The sequence below is a fragment of the Cervus canadensis genome, chromosome 1 (assembly GCF_019320065.1).
Source record: "Cervus canadensis isolate Bull #8, Minnesota chromosome 1, ASM1932006v1, whole genome shotgun sequence".
In the NCBI taxonomy this organism is placed as follows: Eukaryota; Metazoa; Chordata; class Mammalia; order Artiodactyla; family Cervidae; genus Cervus; species Cervus canadensis.
Window position 1 is genome coordinate 48,133,158 of NC_057386.1, and position 18,125 is coordinate 48,151,282.

The 18,125-nt window shown below is 36.7% G+C and overlaps 1 protein-coding gene across 1 annotated transcript in view; it reads left to right on the top strand.

The window, feature by feature from the left end:
* BCAS3 (BCAS3 microtubule associated cell migration factor) overlaps positions 1-18,125 on the top strand; it is a 578,882-nt gene that overhangs the window by 222,692 nt on the left and 338,065 nt on the right. Inside the window, exon 17 of the mRNA XM_043460326.1 lies at positions 17,799-17,949. Coding sequence (XP_043316261.1) covers positions 17,799-17,949 — 151 coding nt within the window. The remainder of the gene's footprint in view (positions 1-17,798; positions 17,950-18,125) is intronic.

Consider the following 18,125-nt stretch of genomic DNA (forward strand, 5'->3'; position numbering starts at 1 on the left):
ATCCAAAGTATTGGAGCTTCAACTTCAGCATCAGTCCTTCCAATGAATATTCAGGGTTGATTTCCTTTAGTATTGATTGGTTTGATCTCCTTGCTGTCCAAGGGACTCTCAAGAGTCTTCTCCAGCACCACAGTTTGAAAGCATCAATTCTTTGGTGCTCAGCCTTCTTTATGAATGTGATACCATACATAAGGAAATATAGTTGGATAAATTAATCCATCCATTCTCTGGCCTTTGCATTTCTTTATTTTGCAAATTTTCCAGTTTAGATTGAAGAATATGGTGGTTACTATGTGACAGGGCTTTCAAGGAATTTATTTTTTCCTGTTTTTTTTCTGTTGCATCAACAGAGGGATTTTGGATTCACTTCTGTGGTTCTCAGAGGTGTCTCCTTCCCATTAAGTCATAGGTCCTCAAGGGAATCATAGCTTCAGGCATCTGAATTCCAGATTCTGCTTCTTTCAAATGCAAGTAGTTGATGAGACTCTGAGTCCTGTAGATGGGGCCTCCTTGGACTTGAAGTCTCCTTATTTTAATAAAGTGCTTCTAAGTAACTGGTAGCATCGCTTTTCTTCTTGGCATCTATATGAGACATTCTTTGTTTCTGTTAGAAACTCTGTTTATAGCCTTCATTTGATGGTTTATTGTAATTACTTACTTTTGTTGATCGGTAGTTTTCTTGATACAGACCACATCACAATTGTAAATACAAAGCAACCACACATTTCAACCTTATATAGTTTCACCTCCTTAAGACAATCAATAATAATGTGATGTTTCTTGACTTCTCTTTCCACATCACTGTTTACTTGTGGATTGAAGTTTCCATTTGTATGTTTTAATTTTTGCCAAGAAAAATCAATCATGTGCACTGTAGCTCTGCTTTAAATTTTATGCCTCATATGACACAGAGTATATATATAGTATATACATGTTAAATGGATGAAAATCTTCTTTTAGGCTATCATAGTTTAGTACCTTTTTTTTTAAACTGGTTGCATGTACTTTCTTGTAGTTCCTGTGAAGTTTGTAATTTGTTTTTTTAAGTCTAATAGTTTTCCTAGTGAGTTTTTTTCTTATAAGTTATTTGATCATCTTTGTGTTTACATTTCTATGCACAAAAATTATGTATACTTAAAATATTTTCGTGTCACTTCCTCTTGTTTCTCAGAGAGGGCAGATGAGTTCTTTAGGGAAAGTAGATTGAAAAGAGAGGCCTTATAATAAATACTGCCCTGAAAACAAAGTGCTTCTATTTCAGAAGCCCTAATTGAAGAAACCATCTACTAAATAAAGATAGCATGATTTTTTAATAGATTATTTTATACAGTAGTTATAGGTTCACAGCAAAATTGAGAGGAAGTTTAAGATACCATAGTTTTGAGAAAAATAAAATTACCTATGGAATATCTTTAAAAGCTCTTATATTATCTCTAAATTTTACTTTATATTAAATTTAAGACAATAAAACAAGTCTATTTGACTATTTTATCTTTTGTCTATATCATTTGTAATATGGCTTATTTTTCTCTCATTTTAAATTTTATTCCTTAAAATAAATACTGGCTTAAGTAGTTATAAATTGAAGCTAAATTGGCACTTTTTGTTTTGCTCTTTACTGTTTATGAAATATTTTGTGTTTTCTCTGTGTTTTTAACTTTGGTACGTCAGAGACTGCAGGTTTCAAATTTTGTTTTAAAATGGTTAATGAGACACGCCTCTAGAGGGCGATCTTTTCTAAACTTTCCCATGATTTCAGTCATGGCCGCCCTGGCTTTACCTGGTGTTCTGTGGATATTGAAGCCGTCTAAGATTTTGTAATAACTTAGCTTCCTTTTTATTATGTTTTCTATGATTTATTCCTCAAAGTCTTATTACAGAATTGAACTTTTGAAATAAATTACTGTCATTTATTATCTAGTTTTAGTATCTCATCCAGGTACCTAGCTCCTGTGAATGAATTTAGGGAGTTGAATGAAGGCAAATGTTTTAGTTAACCATCGGAGGGAGTGGTTTCTGTGTGTGCTAACAGTTCCTTTCTTTGTTTCTCTACATATTGCTATTCAAGGATCTATCTCTGTACTTTATGGGAGCAGTGATTACACTCCACTATTGAGGCATCAATAGGCCTGATACTTTTCTGCTAACATTTGGAGTTTTATTTTTGTTTACCTATTCAATAAAATTTTTGTACCGAAGCAGTACATACATTTATTAAAAAGTAACATGATATCACAATTTTATAATGAAAAATTACACTCTCCTGCACCCACTGCTCCCACTCAGAGGCTTTAATTCTTGATAATTTATTTCTTGCTGTCTTGGGTTTTTTTGCCCCTTTCTCGAAATCACGTCAGTTGGGTAATAGATATCCTACACTGAACCCCTAACTTCCTTTTCTATTTTCTATCTCTTTGTCTTTTTGTTTTACTTTAAAACAATATCCCCAACTTTATCTCCTAACCTGCTTATTGCATTTTAATTTCTACAGTATGTTTTTTTATTTCTCATGTTTTTTAATTTCTGCAATATGCTTTTAGTATCCTTTTCTGTGAATGTTTCTTTATTATCTCACCCTTTTCTTATTCTATAGATGTAAAATTGTTTATCTTTTTTAAAGGTAGTTATAATTTCTGATCCATTTCTTTGCTCCTTAGAGGATTTGGCTTCTCAATTTGCAGGTAAGCTTAGCCTTAGTTTTCCAGTGAGGAAGGTAATTAAGTAGGAAAATTCTGGTACCCAATGACCAGTGTCTGCAGGAGTGACCCAAGTAAACAGATTGAGAAATTATGAGACTTGGGAGTAGCAGCCATGAGCAGTCTTGAACTTAAGAATCTGAGCAGGAAGTAAAAACCTGACTGGTGGCTTAAAGTTTGCAAACTGCAGAAGGAGACGGTGAGTGGGGTCGGCGCTGTGCCGGGGTTACACAGAAATAGAAACCATAATGGTTTCTGTTGAGAAATAGAAACTATAATGGTTCTTAGCATAAAATGACATTTAGAATTTGGAGAAGGATGAGAAAAGGAAAGGGATTTAAGGTTCATTGAAAGAGTTATTAACATTGGATGATGTGTTTTTGCAGGTGAGAATATTGAAGCTAGAATGAAGCCCAAGAGTGAAGCTGTTTCAGAATGGCTAGAGTGGAGTTAGTATGGGCATTGCCATTGTTGGCAGCTTCAGACGAGACAGGCCATTCTCTTTTCAGTGCTGAGAATCTTTCCTGGTCAGGAATTAACAAACGTTCAATAATATTTCACTCCTGTCTAATTTGGAGTGGATTAAAGCATGTACACTTTGATAAAATCATGGATGAAAGAAAATATAAAGCGACAGTACTGTTAATTGAATATGGTTTTCTGGCAGCAATCCAGCTGATTAAGAAAAAGCGTTTCTGCTAAGGCAGCAGAGATACAAGGAAGGTGATAGAGTCTTCGTTATCAGGTGCCCAGGTAGGGTCAGGTGTCACTCTTCTTTGTGATTTTCTCCATCAAGGACTTTCTATCAAAAGTAGTTTTTAATATAGACAGGTAAATTCATGGTTTTTGCTTTTGGAGAAATACATGTAGAAGACAAAAACTTGAACTGTTTATTAATGTTCCTAAGGTATACTTGGACTTACTTCTTTTTCTTTTTTGATTGGTGAACAGTTCTCTCTCACACATTGTTGATAATTTAGGCAGCTAAATTGAGTATGGGTTTCCTGTTTTCTTCTTGAGCAGAACATGTAAGCATATTTTAGATAGAATGCTATTTAAGTGTTTTTAAACTGGAAATAAAATATATGTGAGTATAAAAGGTTTTATCTTCCCTTCTGTCAAAAATGCTGATTTGGCTCTTTTGCACAGTACTCCCATCTTTGTATGGTTGTTAAAATCTGTTGCTCTTTCCCATCTGAAGGAAATGCATCTTTGACACTTCTCATGACCTGAGTCATGATGCTGAAGTAGAGCCAGAAAATATCCTTAATGGTCATGAGTTAAAAGAAGGAAGGCTTCTATGGAGTGGGGGTAGGGGAGCGAGAAGGAGGTTGTGGGGAGCATCTTTGCTATTGCTATTTTGAATTATGTCTTTTTGATTATTAGGAAAGTTGCTCCCAGTGTACTACGATAGTTGTTGTTCAGCAGAAAATACTTGGATTTTAATCTTTAGTTCTTCCTTCAGTATACGGTGTTTAATGTACTGGAAAAAAGACCAGTTCTGCAAATGTTTACTTATTTTGAGTCCTCCGAGTCTAAGAACATTACACCTTAAATCTGGCAATTTATTCAGTATTTTATCTTATTACAGTGTTTGTTTTTATTTCCTTCCAATTCCCATTCTTCCACATCTTATATGTTCAGTTTAAATAATAACATTATATTTACTGAATGATGCCGGTAAGTTTCTGTAAGATTTTTTCCTTTATCAGTTAAGTGCTTCTGTTTGCTCTGTTGACATGATACAGAATTCATTGCAAGATATTTAAGTATGAGAGATATGGGTATAGTATATTTTTAAAAAGCATTTCAATGAGGATTTATTTATACTTTGGAGAACTCATGTAATCCCAAATTTGGTTTAAGTGATGTCAGATTATGGGGTTTTTAGTTCTGGGGATTTTTTTCACTAAGTTTATTAAAAGTCTTCACTTCTAAGCACTTATTCCCAAAACTCTGCTTAAGCTCAGTTCAGAAGACTGGGAAATTTTGAGGTTGCTTAAATTTGTTAGATTTAGGAATAAGGTGAATCTTAAAGCAAAAGTCCCCAAATCTTTTTCTTTTATTCTTCTTATTTCTACAAAGAGTTTGCCTTGTTCCCTCTAGTGTTAAGTATTGTCCATTTAGTGTTAAGTATAGTCCATTTACTGTTTAGATTTTTCATTGTTGAAAGAGTGGTAAACTACTATCCTAATATTTAAAATGAATTAATAATTGCTGAAACTTCTAAAATACTAAGAGAACCAGCTCTTACAAATTTTCTTCATCTCAAATCTTAGAATGCTGTAAGAATAATAAACTAAGGTAATGAACTTCCTAATTATGGGGAAAGATTTTAAAAATTCATTTTGTAAATTTGGGTTGGCCCTGTGAACAGATTGTGCCAGAAATAGAGTGGAAAGGAAATGTAGACAAAACATGTTCACACAATATATTTAATTGCCTATCCCCATACACATTTTATCTCTGAAAATTTCTGGAAATATTTCTATTTCCCCACATTTGTATTTTTATGAATGTTGTTTCTAACTCTTGATCTCATCTCCCTTTCTAGGCTTATTTTTGCATTCCAAGGCTCCTTGTTCTCAGACAGCTTTTGTATCTTTTAAGAGTAGTGTAGACTGATCTTGTTCTACATATAGTTTTAGCAACAGTTCCTTTTGACTTTTAATTTTTACATATACATTTTCTAAATTTAATGAGTTTTAGATTTAAGGAAAGAAAAACACATTTACATGTAACAGTTGTGAACACATTAAGGTAATAATTAACTGATGAAAAAGTATTCAGACTGGAAAAGGAAACCACCTGGCAAATTGTATATTTGATTATTTGTAAATTTATACCTTGATAACTATTTAATAATTAGTGCAGTTTTAATTCTCCAGAATGTGAAGTTTTAATTCTACTGACATTTAATAAGCACTAGTGCGAAGTTCCATGCAGCTCCTTTGTATGTGATGGGAAGAGTGATGACAATATCATTAAAAACCTCGATCACCATCTTGCAAAAAAAAAAAAAAAAAATTGGATTCTTTTTTCAAGTCAATTTTGTGGGGTATTCTATTTTCTACCCTCCTGCCCCTTCCCAAAGTACCTATAGTTATGTCTCTTGTCCTGTGAACTGGCTACTTGAAAAAGCAACAAGTGTTTTTGCTTGAAATGCATAAATGTTTTTACAGTATCTTTGCTTCCCCACCTATTACTCTCCAAAAAAGTTACAGGGAGAGCAAGTCAGTACCTAATCAGAATTGGCCTTGGATACTTCCTATCTTGCACTTTGTCACCAAAGCTGTTTGCTTGTTCTGTTAACAGTCTTTTAAAAAATATGGATGCATTATTCATTTTCTCTTAATTGTGTGTGTTCTGCTCGCCTTGGCTCCTGTGAACAAGCATTGCTTCCGCCCAGTTTGGTATGTGGGTCAGAAGGCACTGTTTCTCACCAGGGCGCTGCTGTTTCCTCTTCCTACTTGAGTAGATTACAGATTATACTGGAATACGCCTGAGAAAAGGTCAAAAAGGAGGTGAAAGTCCTGGAACTGCAGCTGGGAAGCTTGTCATTCTCATCTAGGAAAGGGGAAAAAAAGAGAGAGAGAGAAAGAAAAAGAGAAATAGACACTCTTATGTCAACCCCAAGCAACCCACAGTCAGGAAATTCCCATTTGCACAGGATACTTTTTATATATTCAGAAAGGACTTTATTTGGTTTTGATTAAATAATTATCGAGTGTTTAGCTGAGAAAGCTTTAATGTTAAATTAGATGGCAAGCCAGAGCTCAGTAGTGTTTTTAACTTTTCAGAGCCTAGATTTCCAGTGATTGTTTCAAAACAAGCTACCATTGTACTCCCTTTGACAGAGTCAAGAAGATAGGAGCTTTTCAACTACAGAGTTAACTTGGTTAAACTCATTGGTATATTTTGGATTTTTATCCCTGTCGATTCCACAGCAGGATATTAAAAGCAGACTGGGCGTCTTGGTCTTCTGTGGAAAGCCAAAGCACCAAAAAACAGGCCCCATATGAACTTACTGCCAGTTTTTATTTTGGAAAGACGTGATGTTGAGTGTGAATCATCTATCTTCGTGAGGTCTTAGAGCAAGGACGTTGTTGGAAGGAGGACAGTAATGGCATGTTTGGTAATAGGGTTCTTCCTGTAGAATTGTCTTCCAGGATTGGCAGCCTGTCACATACCCATTGGTTCTCAGTATGCCTCATTACGCTGGTTTCACAGCGTGAGAGTTTAAAATATCAGGGACCAAGGATGCTGATTGGGAGGCTTGTATCCCAGAACGAGTGGGTCCTGTGAAAGGGTGATGAGAACGGAATTTGAAACTCTTGTCGGAGTCCCATTTTGTATATGTTTGTGTTGTAAAGCTTCAGAAAAATGGAGTGCCTAAAGGAGATAAGAGTGTGTCCATGGTAAGGGTCAAAAAGTGAGAGGATAATGCAGACCTCCTAAAAGCCGTGCGCTTCCCCAGGGCATCGTCAACTCCGCCTAGTGTCCTTTTGCTTTTTCCCACATGAACCTCTGCCATTTTTATATTTATCCCTGCCTCCCCAATGACAACAAAAGACAGTGCTTCTTTATCCTCCCCCCTCTCCATTTGGTCCACTTGTTTCCATTATAGTTCTTAGTTTCTTACGCCTCCTGTTCCTAGAATCTTCCTCGGAGCCTCATTAGCAATAATCTGTAGCTTGTGCCTCTAGAAACCGGAAACAAAAAGTTTTCTCTTTCTCACTGATGTGATACTGTTTTCAGGTACTTTCTTATCTACAGCTCTGATCCCCTGATTGCATAATGTTATTTTAACTGCTCTTATTCACAGCATGGTAGGATAGGGAAATTTTTTTTAAAGGATGGGAAGGAAGCCTGTAATTGCATCTATGTCTTATTTTTCCTCTTCTGGTTTGCATTTAAGAAGAAATACATGGGTACACACAGATACCCTGGTATTAACTTTAATATTTAACATAATCTGAGATGGTCAATAATTTCAGCTCTTGCTGGCTTTAGAGATTTCTTGTGGCTGGCAGTTTGCCACATTCACATGTTCTCACATCACTGCGTTCAGAAGCTAAGAATACCAACCTGGCAGCTTGTGCAGGGAGGGTAAAGATAAAACAGAAGGGAGTCCAGCTTCGCAGCCGCATACCTGGGAGTTGTTGCTGATGTCTTTTCCACAAATGTTCAAGTTTGTCAAAGCCCAGTAAATCTTGGAAAGTTTATTTTCCTTGTAGCATCTGTGTTTTATAATGGGTCTTTTAATTTGTTTTTACTTTGTCTGCAGGGATTTCTTTTGTCCGGAGTTTTCAGACTCTGTCTTTTTTTTTTTCCTGTGGAAACGAGTCTGTTAATGATGACTGGTTTGGGAATATACCTCCTCAAAGCTGACCTGACAGGCAGCCGCTCCAGTGTAGCAACAAAGACCATTGTTATTTTCTGTCTTTACTTTTATCCTCAACTTCATCCATTTTTCCCCTGTGATTTTACAGTGTAGAGTGTGTGGGAAAACATATTTTGGGACCACGCACACATGATAAGGTGGCGTTTTGAAGTTAGCAGCATTTTTTAGTAAACAGAGATCACACCCTGTCCACCTCACACACGGACGGTGGTGCTGTGTATTCATGAGGAGCCTGAGAGTTCCTTTCCCAAAGTACTTGCAGGTATTCTTCATCCAGAAGGCAGAACGGGAGGAAGAAAAGAGCCCACAAGGTTGTTTTCATAATTCCGTTTTCAAAAACGCCAACTTGTACAAGGATATACAGAAAGTCAGTAGTGAAACCCCAATGTGAACTGTTCTGGCTTAGGACTTTGTAACGTTAAAAACAATAATAACCATAAACAAATAAACAACTGAAAACAGAATATCATTGCTTTAAACATCAAAGGATGTTTTGAACCTTCTGATTTTTAAATGATTTTCTGTTCACAAGTAGAATTCCTGCTTTGAGAAAACCACTTTATTGGAACTTGGGATTTTTTTTTTCCCCCAAGAGAACGCCGTCTATCTTGGGGACTGGTAAACCTCTAAAGGATCAAAGCTCTGGTGGATTTGGTTAAAGACCCAAAAGCCTGAAGGCTTATGGAAGTTTATCTATATAGAGTAAGCCCAAAAAACTGGGATGAGAGTTTTAGAAGAGCTTATTTTCTCATGAGATTTTTGGGACTTCCTCTGTTTGGATGTGCCAGAAATACTGTGAGAATATCCATTCTCATGGCATTTGTCACTTACAGGTCTTATCCCAGCTGGGGTTTGTAAGTAGAATGGTGTGTGAAATATTATATGTATTTTAAGGTTTTATGAAGCCTACTATTGAAGCTGCAGTTAAACAACCTCTACTATTTTCATTATACATAGTAAAGTATGGTTGGTGAAGGTGACATTTAGAATTGACATAGTGACTCTTCACTGATCTCAGGCATTTTAAATTTCATGGTTACTATCATATGTGTGCTCAGAAGGTGAAATAAAGCAAGGGGCACCGCTCTCCCTCTCTGTCCAAAGGGAAACTGAAGCATTGGATGGAGGGGCACACTTAAGCCACGTCCAAGGTTTAGGATACTATGAGTTTCTTCTACTGAACCTCATTAGAGTAAGAAGTCTCAGGCTTAATGAAAAATCCTGGCTCGGAAGTTTAGGCTTGATGTAACCGTAAGGGAGTGGCTGAAGAGCTATTCTTAAAATTACCAAACCCATGCTCCTGGTCGAGTCAACCTGAGACTCAGGCGAGTAGTGAAAGCCGTAGATTCCAGCACCTCGCTCTCTTCTGAAGTACTTTGGGTCCCCTCCAAAATTAATTTTTTTTCCTATAGGTCATAGGGTTGTATTTTCCTGTACTTCCTGGATATGAGAAAAAATATATTTCCTTCCTTCATTCAGCAAACATCTGTTGAGATGTCAACAGTTAGTAAGATGCTGATACTACTCTGGAGGAGTCTTCAGGTTTTGTGGAGGATAAATCTGGAGGTTTGTTAGATTCAAGCTGCATTTTCCAAGAAAATCCATGACACAAGGAAGTGACAGAATCATCTTTAAATAAAGACTTTGAGCAATTGAAAGGGGAAGAAAGGATCATTATACTATTTTTGTGTATTTGATTCAATATGAACTTTCATTTTAAAATTTGGTATATTTTTATGTATAAATCATTACATGTGAGTTGATGAGATTTTTTGTCTATGTGAGTTCCTTCATTTTACTAATTCCTGAATTAATTATTCACACATCTCTCATCCATTATTTTCTAGTTGGAAACGAAAGATGGGAAGATACAAGTTCCTGCCTCTGTACTCAAAATTTGAATATTTTCCATTTAAAACAACAATAATAAAGATATCTCCTTCCTTTTTTTCCTGGGACATTTTGAGGATGTCTCTCATAGCATGCTTACTCCCTTTAAATTCTTCAAAGTCTTTCTATCTTATTATGTTATGAATTTTAGGAGTCCTGGGATTTGTTCAGCCAGGCATAGAACAGGGCCTCCTACCAATAAGGCTCCAAAAGTGTGAACTGAAAGAATGAATGTTGAATGAGTCCTTTGCCTGGTACATTATCTCATCTTGTTAATGTCTTTTTAGCCTCAAAGTCCTTAAGTCTGTTTTCTGTATCCATTACCGTGATCATTTCCTGTCAGTGTACCCATTGTTTATCCCTTTCCAACAACAACAACAAGTCTGATTTTTCGCCTCTTTAGTGAAGCTACCCTACTGAAGATTGCCATGCTGTGCTTGGTCACTCAGTCATGTCCGACTTTGCAACTTCATGAACTGTGGCCCGCCAGGCTCCTCTGTCCATGTGGATTCTCCAGGCAAAAATAGCAGAGTGGGTTGCCATGCCTTCCTCCAGGGGATCTTCCCAACCCAGGGATCAAACCCAGGTCTCCTGCAATGCAGGCAGATTCTTTACCGACTGAGCCACCAGGGAAGCTCTTTGTCTTCAATAGAAGATTACCAGAGTTAGCAGCTTTCTCTCTGAGTTTGCCTTTCTGAACCTTGGCATTGTTGAACACATTTATTCTTTCATTAAAGCTATTTTAAATAAATTACTTGCCACATAATTAAACATAAGTCAGACACTGCCCCTGTTCTTAAGAACATAAAATCTACCCAGCTTACTCTTTCAGATACACTGGGTTTCAGAGGCTCCATCATGAATATAGACACCAAGAATAAAAACTCATAAATACTTGGGTGTCCCAGAAGACTGAGAAGGATAGGTGTGATGTACGTTGAGGTTGTTTTTATCCTGGTGGGCCAGTGAAGGATTTTAAGTCAAGGGTAACTAAACTGCAAGATTTGGAGCTTCTCAGTGAAAAGCTTCACTTTTCTAGACTTCTCATTGTATCTCGTCTTAAGTTCAGTGTTCTCAAAATCCGTGCTTTTCCCTTGCTGAACAATTTAGGTACCTAACTTTAGGTATTTCCACCTCGATTGAAGTATTTCTTTTAAGACTGAAATATATTTTCTTCCCATTGCTTTCCTTTATAATTCTTTCCTCTAGTTAAGAGATTTCGTACTGTTGCTCACACCTGTGGCATCACTTTGCAGTCTCTGCTCTTCATGTTATCCTTCATCCTCAGAATATTTCTTCTCTCCTGTTCATACCCATATTTTATCCATCTTTCATAGCCTAGGTCATGTCCCATCTGCTCCGTGATATCTTCTCCAAATAATTGATCCCATGTGTACTTATCTTTAGTACTAGGCAATTAGCACTTAATTATTCCTGTTTCATGCATATTAGACTGTAAGCTTTGCAGCAACAAAGAATGCAGTCCTCAGAGCATGTTATCTTCAGCTGAGGCACTCAACAAATATTTGACTGCTGTTGTGAAATGTGTGTGTTAAACATAGGCCTTGAATTTCATTAGCTTGTGACGTATTTCATGTTGTATGTAGCCTGATTTCAGCTCCAAACAGTATTCAAAGAAATTAAAGGATACCTGCGTAAATGAGAAGACATCCCATGTTCTTGGCTTGAAAGACTTAATATGCTTAAGATGGCAATACTTCCTATACTGATCAACAGAGTCAGTGCAATCTCTATCAAAATGTGAGCTGGCATTTTTGCAGATAATGACAAAATATAGGTAGAAGCAGAAAGTTTTGTTGGATATGATGATCCATCAAAGATTTGTAACAGACCACTGACTGTCTTAGAAACAAAAACAACTCAACCTGATGTTACTATTTTTTCCTATCTTAAGTCCCTGTGAAAAACAGTTATTTGCTGTGACAGAGATACTTCACAATCCTTATTCTTTCTTGGGAAAAGGTTTCTTGGAACAAGGGTTTTTGGAGTTTTGAAAGTTAAAGTATTTTCTTCACTGAGTTCTGTGTGTCTGTATTTAGGCAAGGATTTATGTAATGGCTATTTTAGAAACCATCCTGATATGGCAGAATTTCAAAGCATTACAGAAATCAGAAAAACAAACACACTGATCTAAATTTTCTAATTCCATGTGGCTTGTATCTTGAAGAGGATGTTGCTCATGTTACCCTAACGTCTGCCTTTACATTTCATACTCTTCTCTCTGGGAGATTTGTAGCTTATTTGAATTTTGTAGCAGTAGGATTACAGGGTGGTGACACCAAATAATATAGAAATAATAAATGCCCAAATGGGTGCTTCTGCTCTGCAGTGTAGCATGTTCCCTTCTGATATTCTCGTCTCTTATTGGTGACTATGTATATTTTATTTTTCTTTTCAGATAGCAGAACACATTGGTATAACATACCAGCTCAACAAAATTTTGCTCAATTTGTCTTTAGGCCAGGATATCAGTTGAATGGAAAAATGAGAGATCATGAATCCCGCCTTGCCTCAGACTTAAAAGTATCTCAGTATTGAAGTAATAGACATTGCCGGTACTATTTTGAGGATGCTGGTTAAAGAAAGAAACAAAAGAAATTGAAATGCATATTTGTAAGGTTGTAGTAAATGTCAGTTAAACTTCAGAGATTTTGTTTCATTTCCTTTCATTTGTTTCATTTCATTATTCTGTTTAAAAAATCATATTTTCTACCTTACAATAAAGTTAGCTATATCATATAATATAAATACTATGAATCATAAAGAAATACATATGTTTCTTTAAGTTATTTATTTTTGGCTGTGGTGGGTCTCTGTTGCTGCATGGGCTTTCCTCTAGTTGTGGCAAGTGGGGGCTGCTCTCCAGTTGCAGTGCGTGGGTTTCCATCTCAGTGGCTGCTCTTCTTGTGGACCACGGGCTCTAGCACGCGCAGGCTTGTGCCATGTGGGCTCCAGAGCGCATGATCAATAGTTGTGACACATGGGGCTTAATTGCTCTGTGGTATGTGTGATCCTCCCGGATCAGGGATCGAACCTGTGTCTCCTGCATTGGCAGGCAGATTCTTTCCACTGAGCCTCCAGGGAAGTCCTATTATATTTTTGTAAGAGTAAAATATAAAAATTAAAACATTTTTAGGTTGAATTTCTATGTACAAAACAAATTCATGAAGTGGAATTTATTAAAAAAAAAAAAATTCCGCTTGTTAAAAGATCTGTAAGAGAACAAAAAGACAAGTCAGAACAGGGTAAGAAAATACTTGAAAATCGTATCTAATAAAAGGTTTGTATCCAGAATATATAAAGAACTTTTAAAATTTGAGAATAAGATCCATAAATAATTTCTTTCATTTTTATAGTCATTTGATTTTCAGCAGGGGTGCCAGGATAATCCTCTGGGTTGGGAAAGAATATCTTTTCAATAAATGATGCTGGAACAAGTGGATGTTCAGCATTCAAAAGAAGTGAAGTTGAACCCCTACCTCACATGATTTATAAAAATTAATTCAAAATTAGTCAGAGACCTAAATGTTACAGCTAAAAATATAAAACTCTTTGCAGAAAACATAGCTATAAATCTTTGTATATTTGGACTGGGTAATGTTTGTTTTGGTATGACAGCAAAAGTATAAGCAACTAAAGAAAATATAGATAAATTACACTTCATCAAAGTTAAGAACTTTTATGTTTCAAAGCATACCATGAAGAAAGCGAAAAGATGACATAGGAAAGGGAGAAAATATTTATAAATCTTGTTTTTGCTAAGGGATTTACATTCTGAGAATATGCTTAACTCTTATTTATGACTGAACGATAAAAAGACAACTCAATTTTGGGCAAGTGTTTTGAATAGACATTTCTCCAAGAAGGTATATAAATTAACTAAAATACACATGAAAAAGATATTTAAAAAACACAAATCAAAACTACAATGAGATACCTCTTCACACCCACTAGGATGGATAAAATAAAAATGATAGACTATAACAAGTGGTGTTGAGGTGGTTGAAAATTTGGGGCCCTTATACACTGGTGTAGCTTTAGTTTATCAGTTCCTCAAAAGGTTCAATGTAGACCTAACTGTCCCACTCCTAGTCATAAGTACCCAAGAAAATTGAAAGCCCAAGTCCACATAAATATACCCATGTACTAATGTTCATAGAAGCGTTATTCATAGTATCCTGTTAGAACAACCCAAATATTCATCAGCTGGTATAAATGTGGTATATCCATACAGGGCAATATTATTCAGCCATTAAAAGGAATGAACTGTGGACACATGGTACAACGTGGATAAACTTTGGAAACAAAAGTGAAAAAAGCACTCACAAAAGGCCACACTGTATGGTTCCCTTTATGTGAACTATCCAGAGTAGACAAATACATACAAACTGGACAGATTTCTGTGTCAAAAGCTGATGGGTAGGGAAAAAGAAGAGTGACTGCTAAGGGTATGGACTTTCTTTTTTGGTGATGAAAATGTTCTGAAATAGCGATAGCGATCCTAGTATCATTCTGTAGAATATACCAAACACCATAGAACTGTATACTTCAAAAGGATGAATCTTATGTTTATGAATTATATTTCAGCAAAAATACTAACCCAGTTCTTAAAATTGGCAAGAGCTTTACATAGGTATTTTACCAAAGAAAATAAATGGATGACAAATAAGTTCATGAACCACAACAACAGCAACCTAAGCATATTTGGCCAGAATAGCTGAAATCAAAATGAGTGACAACACCAAATTCTACTGTGGTTACAGAAGAACTGGAAGTGTCATATTTTGCTGGTGGGAATGTGAAATGGGTCATCTCCTTTGTCAAACTGTTTAGCATTTTCTCATAACCTTAAAAATACAGTTATTATCTCCATGCAAACATTCATGTTCTAAGATCAGCAACTCCATTCCTAGATATATATTTTAAAAAACTTCAGTCGCTCAGTCATGTCCGACTCTTTGTGACCCCATGGACTGCAGCACGCCAGGCCTCCCTGTCCATCACCAACTCCCAGAGTTTACTCAAACTCCTGCCCATTGAGTTGGTGATGCCATTCAACCATCTCATCCTCTGTCGTCCCCTTCTCCTCTCGCCTTCAATCTTTCCCAGCATCAAGGTCTTTTCAAATGAGTGAACTCTTCGCATCACGTGGCCAAAGGATTGGAGTTTCAGCTTCAACATCAGTCCTTCCCGTGAACATTCAAGACTGATTTCCTTTAGTATTGACTGGTTTGAGCTTCTTGCAGTCCACAGGATTCTCAAGAGTCTTCTCCAACACCACAGTTCAAAAGGATCAGTTCTTCGGCGCTCAGCTTTCTTTATAGTACAACTCTCACTACTGGAAAAACCATAGCCTTGACCGGACGGACCTTTGTTGGCAAAGTAATGTCTCTGTTTTTTAATATGCTGTCTAGGTTGGTCATAACTTTTCTTCCAAGGAGTAAGCGTCTTTTTATTTCATGGCTGCAGTCACCATCTGCAGTGATTTTGGAGCCCCCCAAAATAAAGTCTGCCACAGTTTCCACTGTTTCTCCATCTGTTTGCCATGAAGTGATGGGACTGGATGCCATGATCTTAGTTTTCTGAATGTTAAGCTTTAAGCCAACTTTTTCGCTCTCCTCTCTCACTTTCATCAAGAGGCTCTTTAGTTCTTCACTTTCTGCCATAAGGGTGGTGTCATCTGCATACCTGAGGTTGTTGATATTTCTCCCAGCAGTCTTGATTCCAGCTTGTGCTTCATCCAGCCCAGCGTTTCTCATCATGTACTCTGCATATAAATTAAATAAGCAGGGTGACAATATACAGCCTTGATGTTCTCCTTTTCCTATTTGGAACCAGTCTGTTGTTCCACGTCCAGTTTTAACTGTTGCTTCCTGACCTGCATACAGGTTTCTCAAGAGGCAGGTCAGGTGGTCTGGTATTCCCATTTCTTTCAGAATTTTCCACAGTTTATTGTGACCCATGTAGTCAAAGGCTTTGGCCTAGTCAATAAAGCAGAAATAGATGTTTTTCTGGAACTCTTTTGCTTTTTTGATGATCCAGCGGATGTTGGCAATTTGATATCTGGTTCCTCTGCCTTTTCTAAAACCAGCTTGAACATCTGGAAGTTCATGTTTCACGTGTTGTTAAAGCCTGGCTTGGAGAATTTTGAGATTTATGTTACTAGTGTGTGAGATGAGTGCAATTGTGTGATAGTTTGAGCATTCTTTGGCATTGCCTTTCCTTGGGATTGGAATGAAAACTGACCTTTTCCAGTCCTGTGGTCAATGCTGAGTTTTCCAAATTTGCTGGCATATTGAGTGCAGCACTTTCACAGCATCATCTTTTAGGATTTGAAATAGCTTAACTGGAATTCCATCACTTCCACTAGCTTTGTTCATAGTGATGCTTCCTAAGGACCACTTGACTTCACATTCTAGGATGTCTTGCTATTGGTGAGTGATCGCACCATTGTGATTATCTGGGTCATGAAGATCTTTTTTGTATAGTTCTTCTGTGTGTTCTTGCCACCTCTTCTTAATATCTTCTGCTTCTGTTAGGTCCGTACCATTTCTGTCCTTTATCGAACCCATCTTTGCATGAAATGTTCCCTTGGTATCTCTAATTCTTGAAGAGATCTCTAGTCTTTCCCATTCTGTTGTTTTCCTCTATTTCTTTGCATTGATCACTGAGGAAGGCTTTCTTATCTCTTCTTGGTGTTGTTTGGAACTCTGCATTCAAATTGGTGTATCTTTCCTTTTCTCTTTTGACGGTAAAAAAATTTACATTCATACAAAAACTTGTGCAGAAATGTTTATGACAGCTTTATTTGTAATAACCAAAAGCTGGAAACAAATGTCCTTTTGCCAATGACTGGGTAAACAAACTGTAGTACTTCCATACAATGAGATTATATTTGGGAATAAAAAGAAAAGAATTGATACCTGTAGGAAAATGTAGAGTGGTTGAATCTCAGATGCTTATTGCTAAGTGAAAGAAGTAAGACTCAGTACGGTACATCCTTCATTTATAGAACATTCTGGAAAATGCAGAGCTACGGAATGGGAAAAAAAGTAAGTACCTGAGAGGAATTTTGCTTATTGGTGAGATGAGACTAATTTTTCTCTATGCAGATCAGATTTTACTTCAGTTTGTTTTTCCTGGTTGTTAATGAGCCATAATTCTTTTTATTTTTTTATATTAATGCAGTCATAAAATAAAGGGTTGATTCATGATTTTTAATTTTATGGTGCATAGTGGTACATTTTGGGAGGAAGGCAATATTTTTGCCTGTTGATTTTGGTCAGTTTCATCCTGTGTCTCTCATGCTGTTCTCTGTGGATATATATCCTTGTGACTCATGTTTCTTCTGCCCTCTGAGGCTTTATAGGTTGCCATGGCTGGAATATTTTCTTCTTACTCCCAAGCTTGTTTAAGGAAATGTTCCATGCTTCCTTTAGACTAATTTAGACCTTTTCATTTTTTTCTCTCTTATTATCCTCTATTTCTTTGTAGCACCATAAAATTCAGTTTTATACCAATTATTTGTATAACCATTTAACATCTATCCAATTCTGTATCCTTCAAGCCTCCATCCTCAAAGACTAAAGTCTCTGTTCATAGTCAAGTCTTGTTTGGTATTACCAGAGTCCTTTGTTTTTCTTCCCCCCTTCTATAGAGTCATGATTCTTTTAGAAGCTTGTCTGCCTTTGATAACTTTCTTAAAAGATTAGTGGAGCCAGTGCAAACCCTGTCAGAGAAGGACATTTCTCCTGGTGATGCTTTTCTTTTCTTTTTTCTCTTTATAGGGAAGCTCAACAGCCAAGACTCCTACAATAATTTTGCCAACAACAACCCCGGCAACCCTCGCCTCTCTCCTCTCCCCAGCCTGATGGTGTTGATGCCTCTCGCCCAAATCAAACAGCCAATGACACTTGGTACCATCACCAAACGAACAGGGTAAGGCCTCAGGCTTGATACTTTTTTAATAGCTATTTTAGAGGATTAAACACATAAAAATAAAGCATACTTTTTCTTTGGGTGGTTTTGATTATGTTCTTCATTCCCAGCCCACATGAGACTTAATGGCAGCTGATTAAGTACAAAGTATAGAACATGCGCAAACATGTTCATGC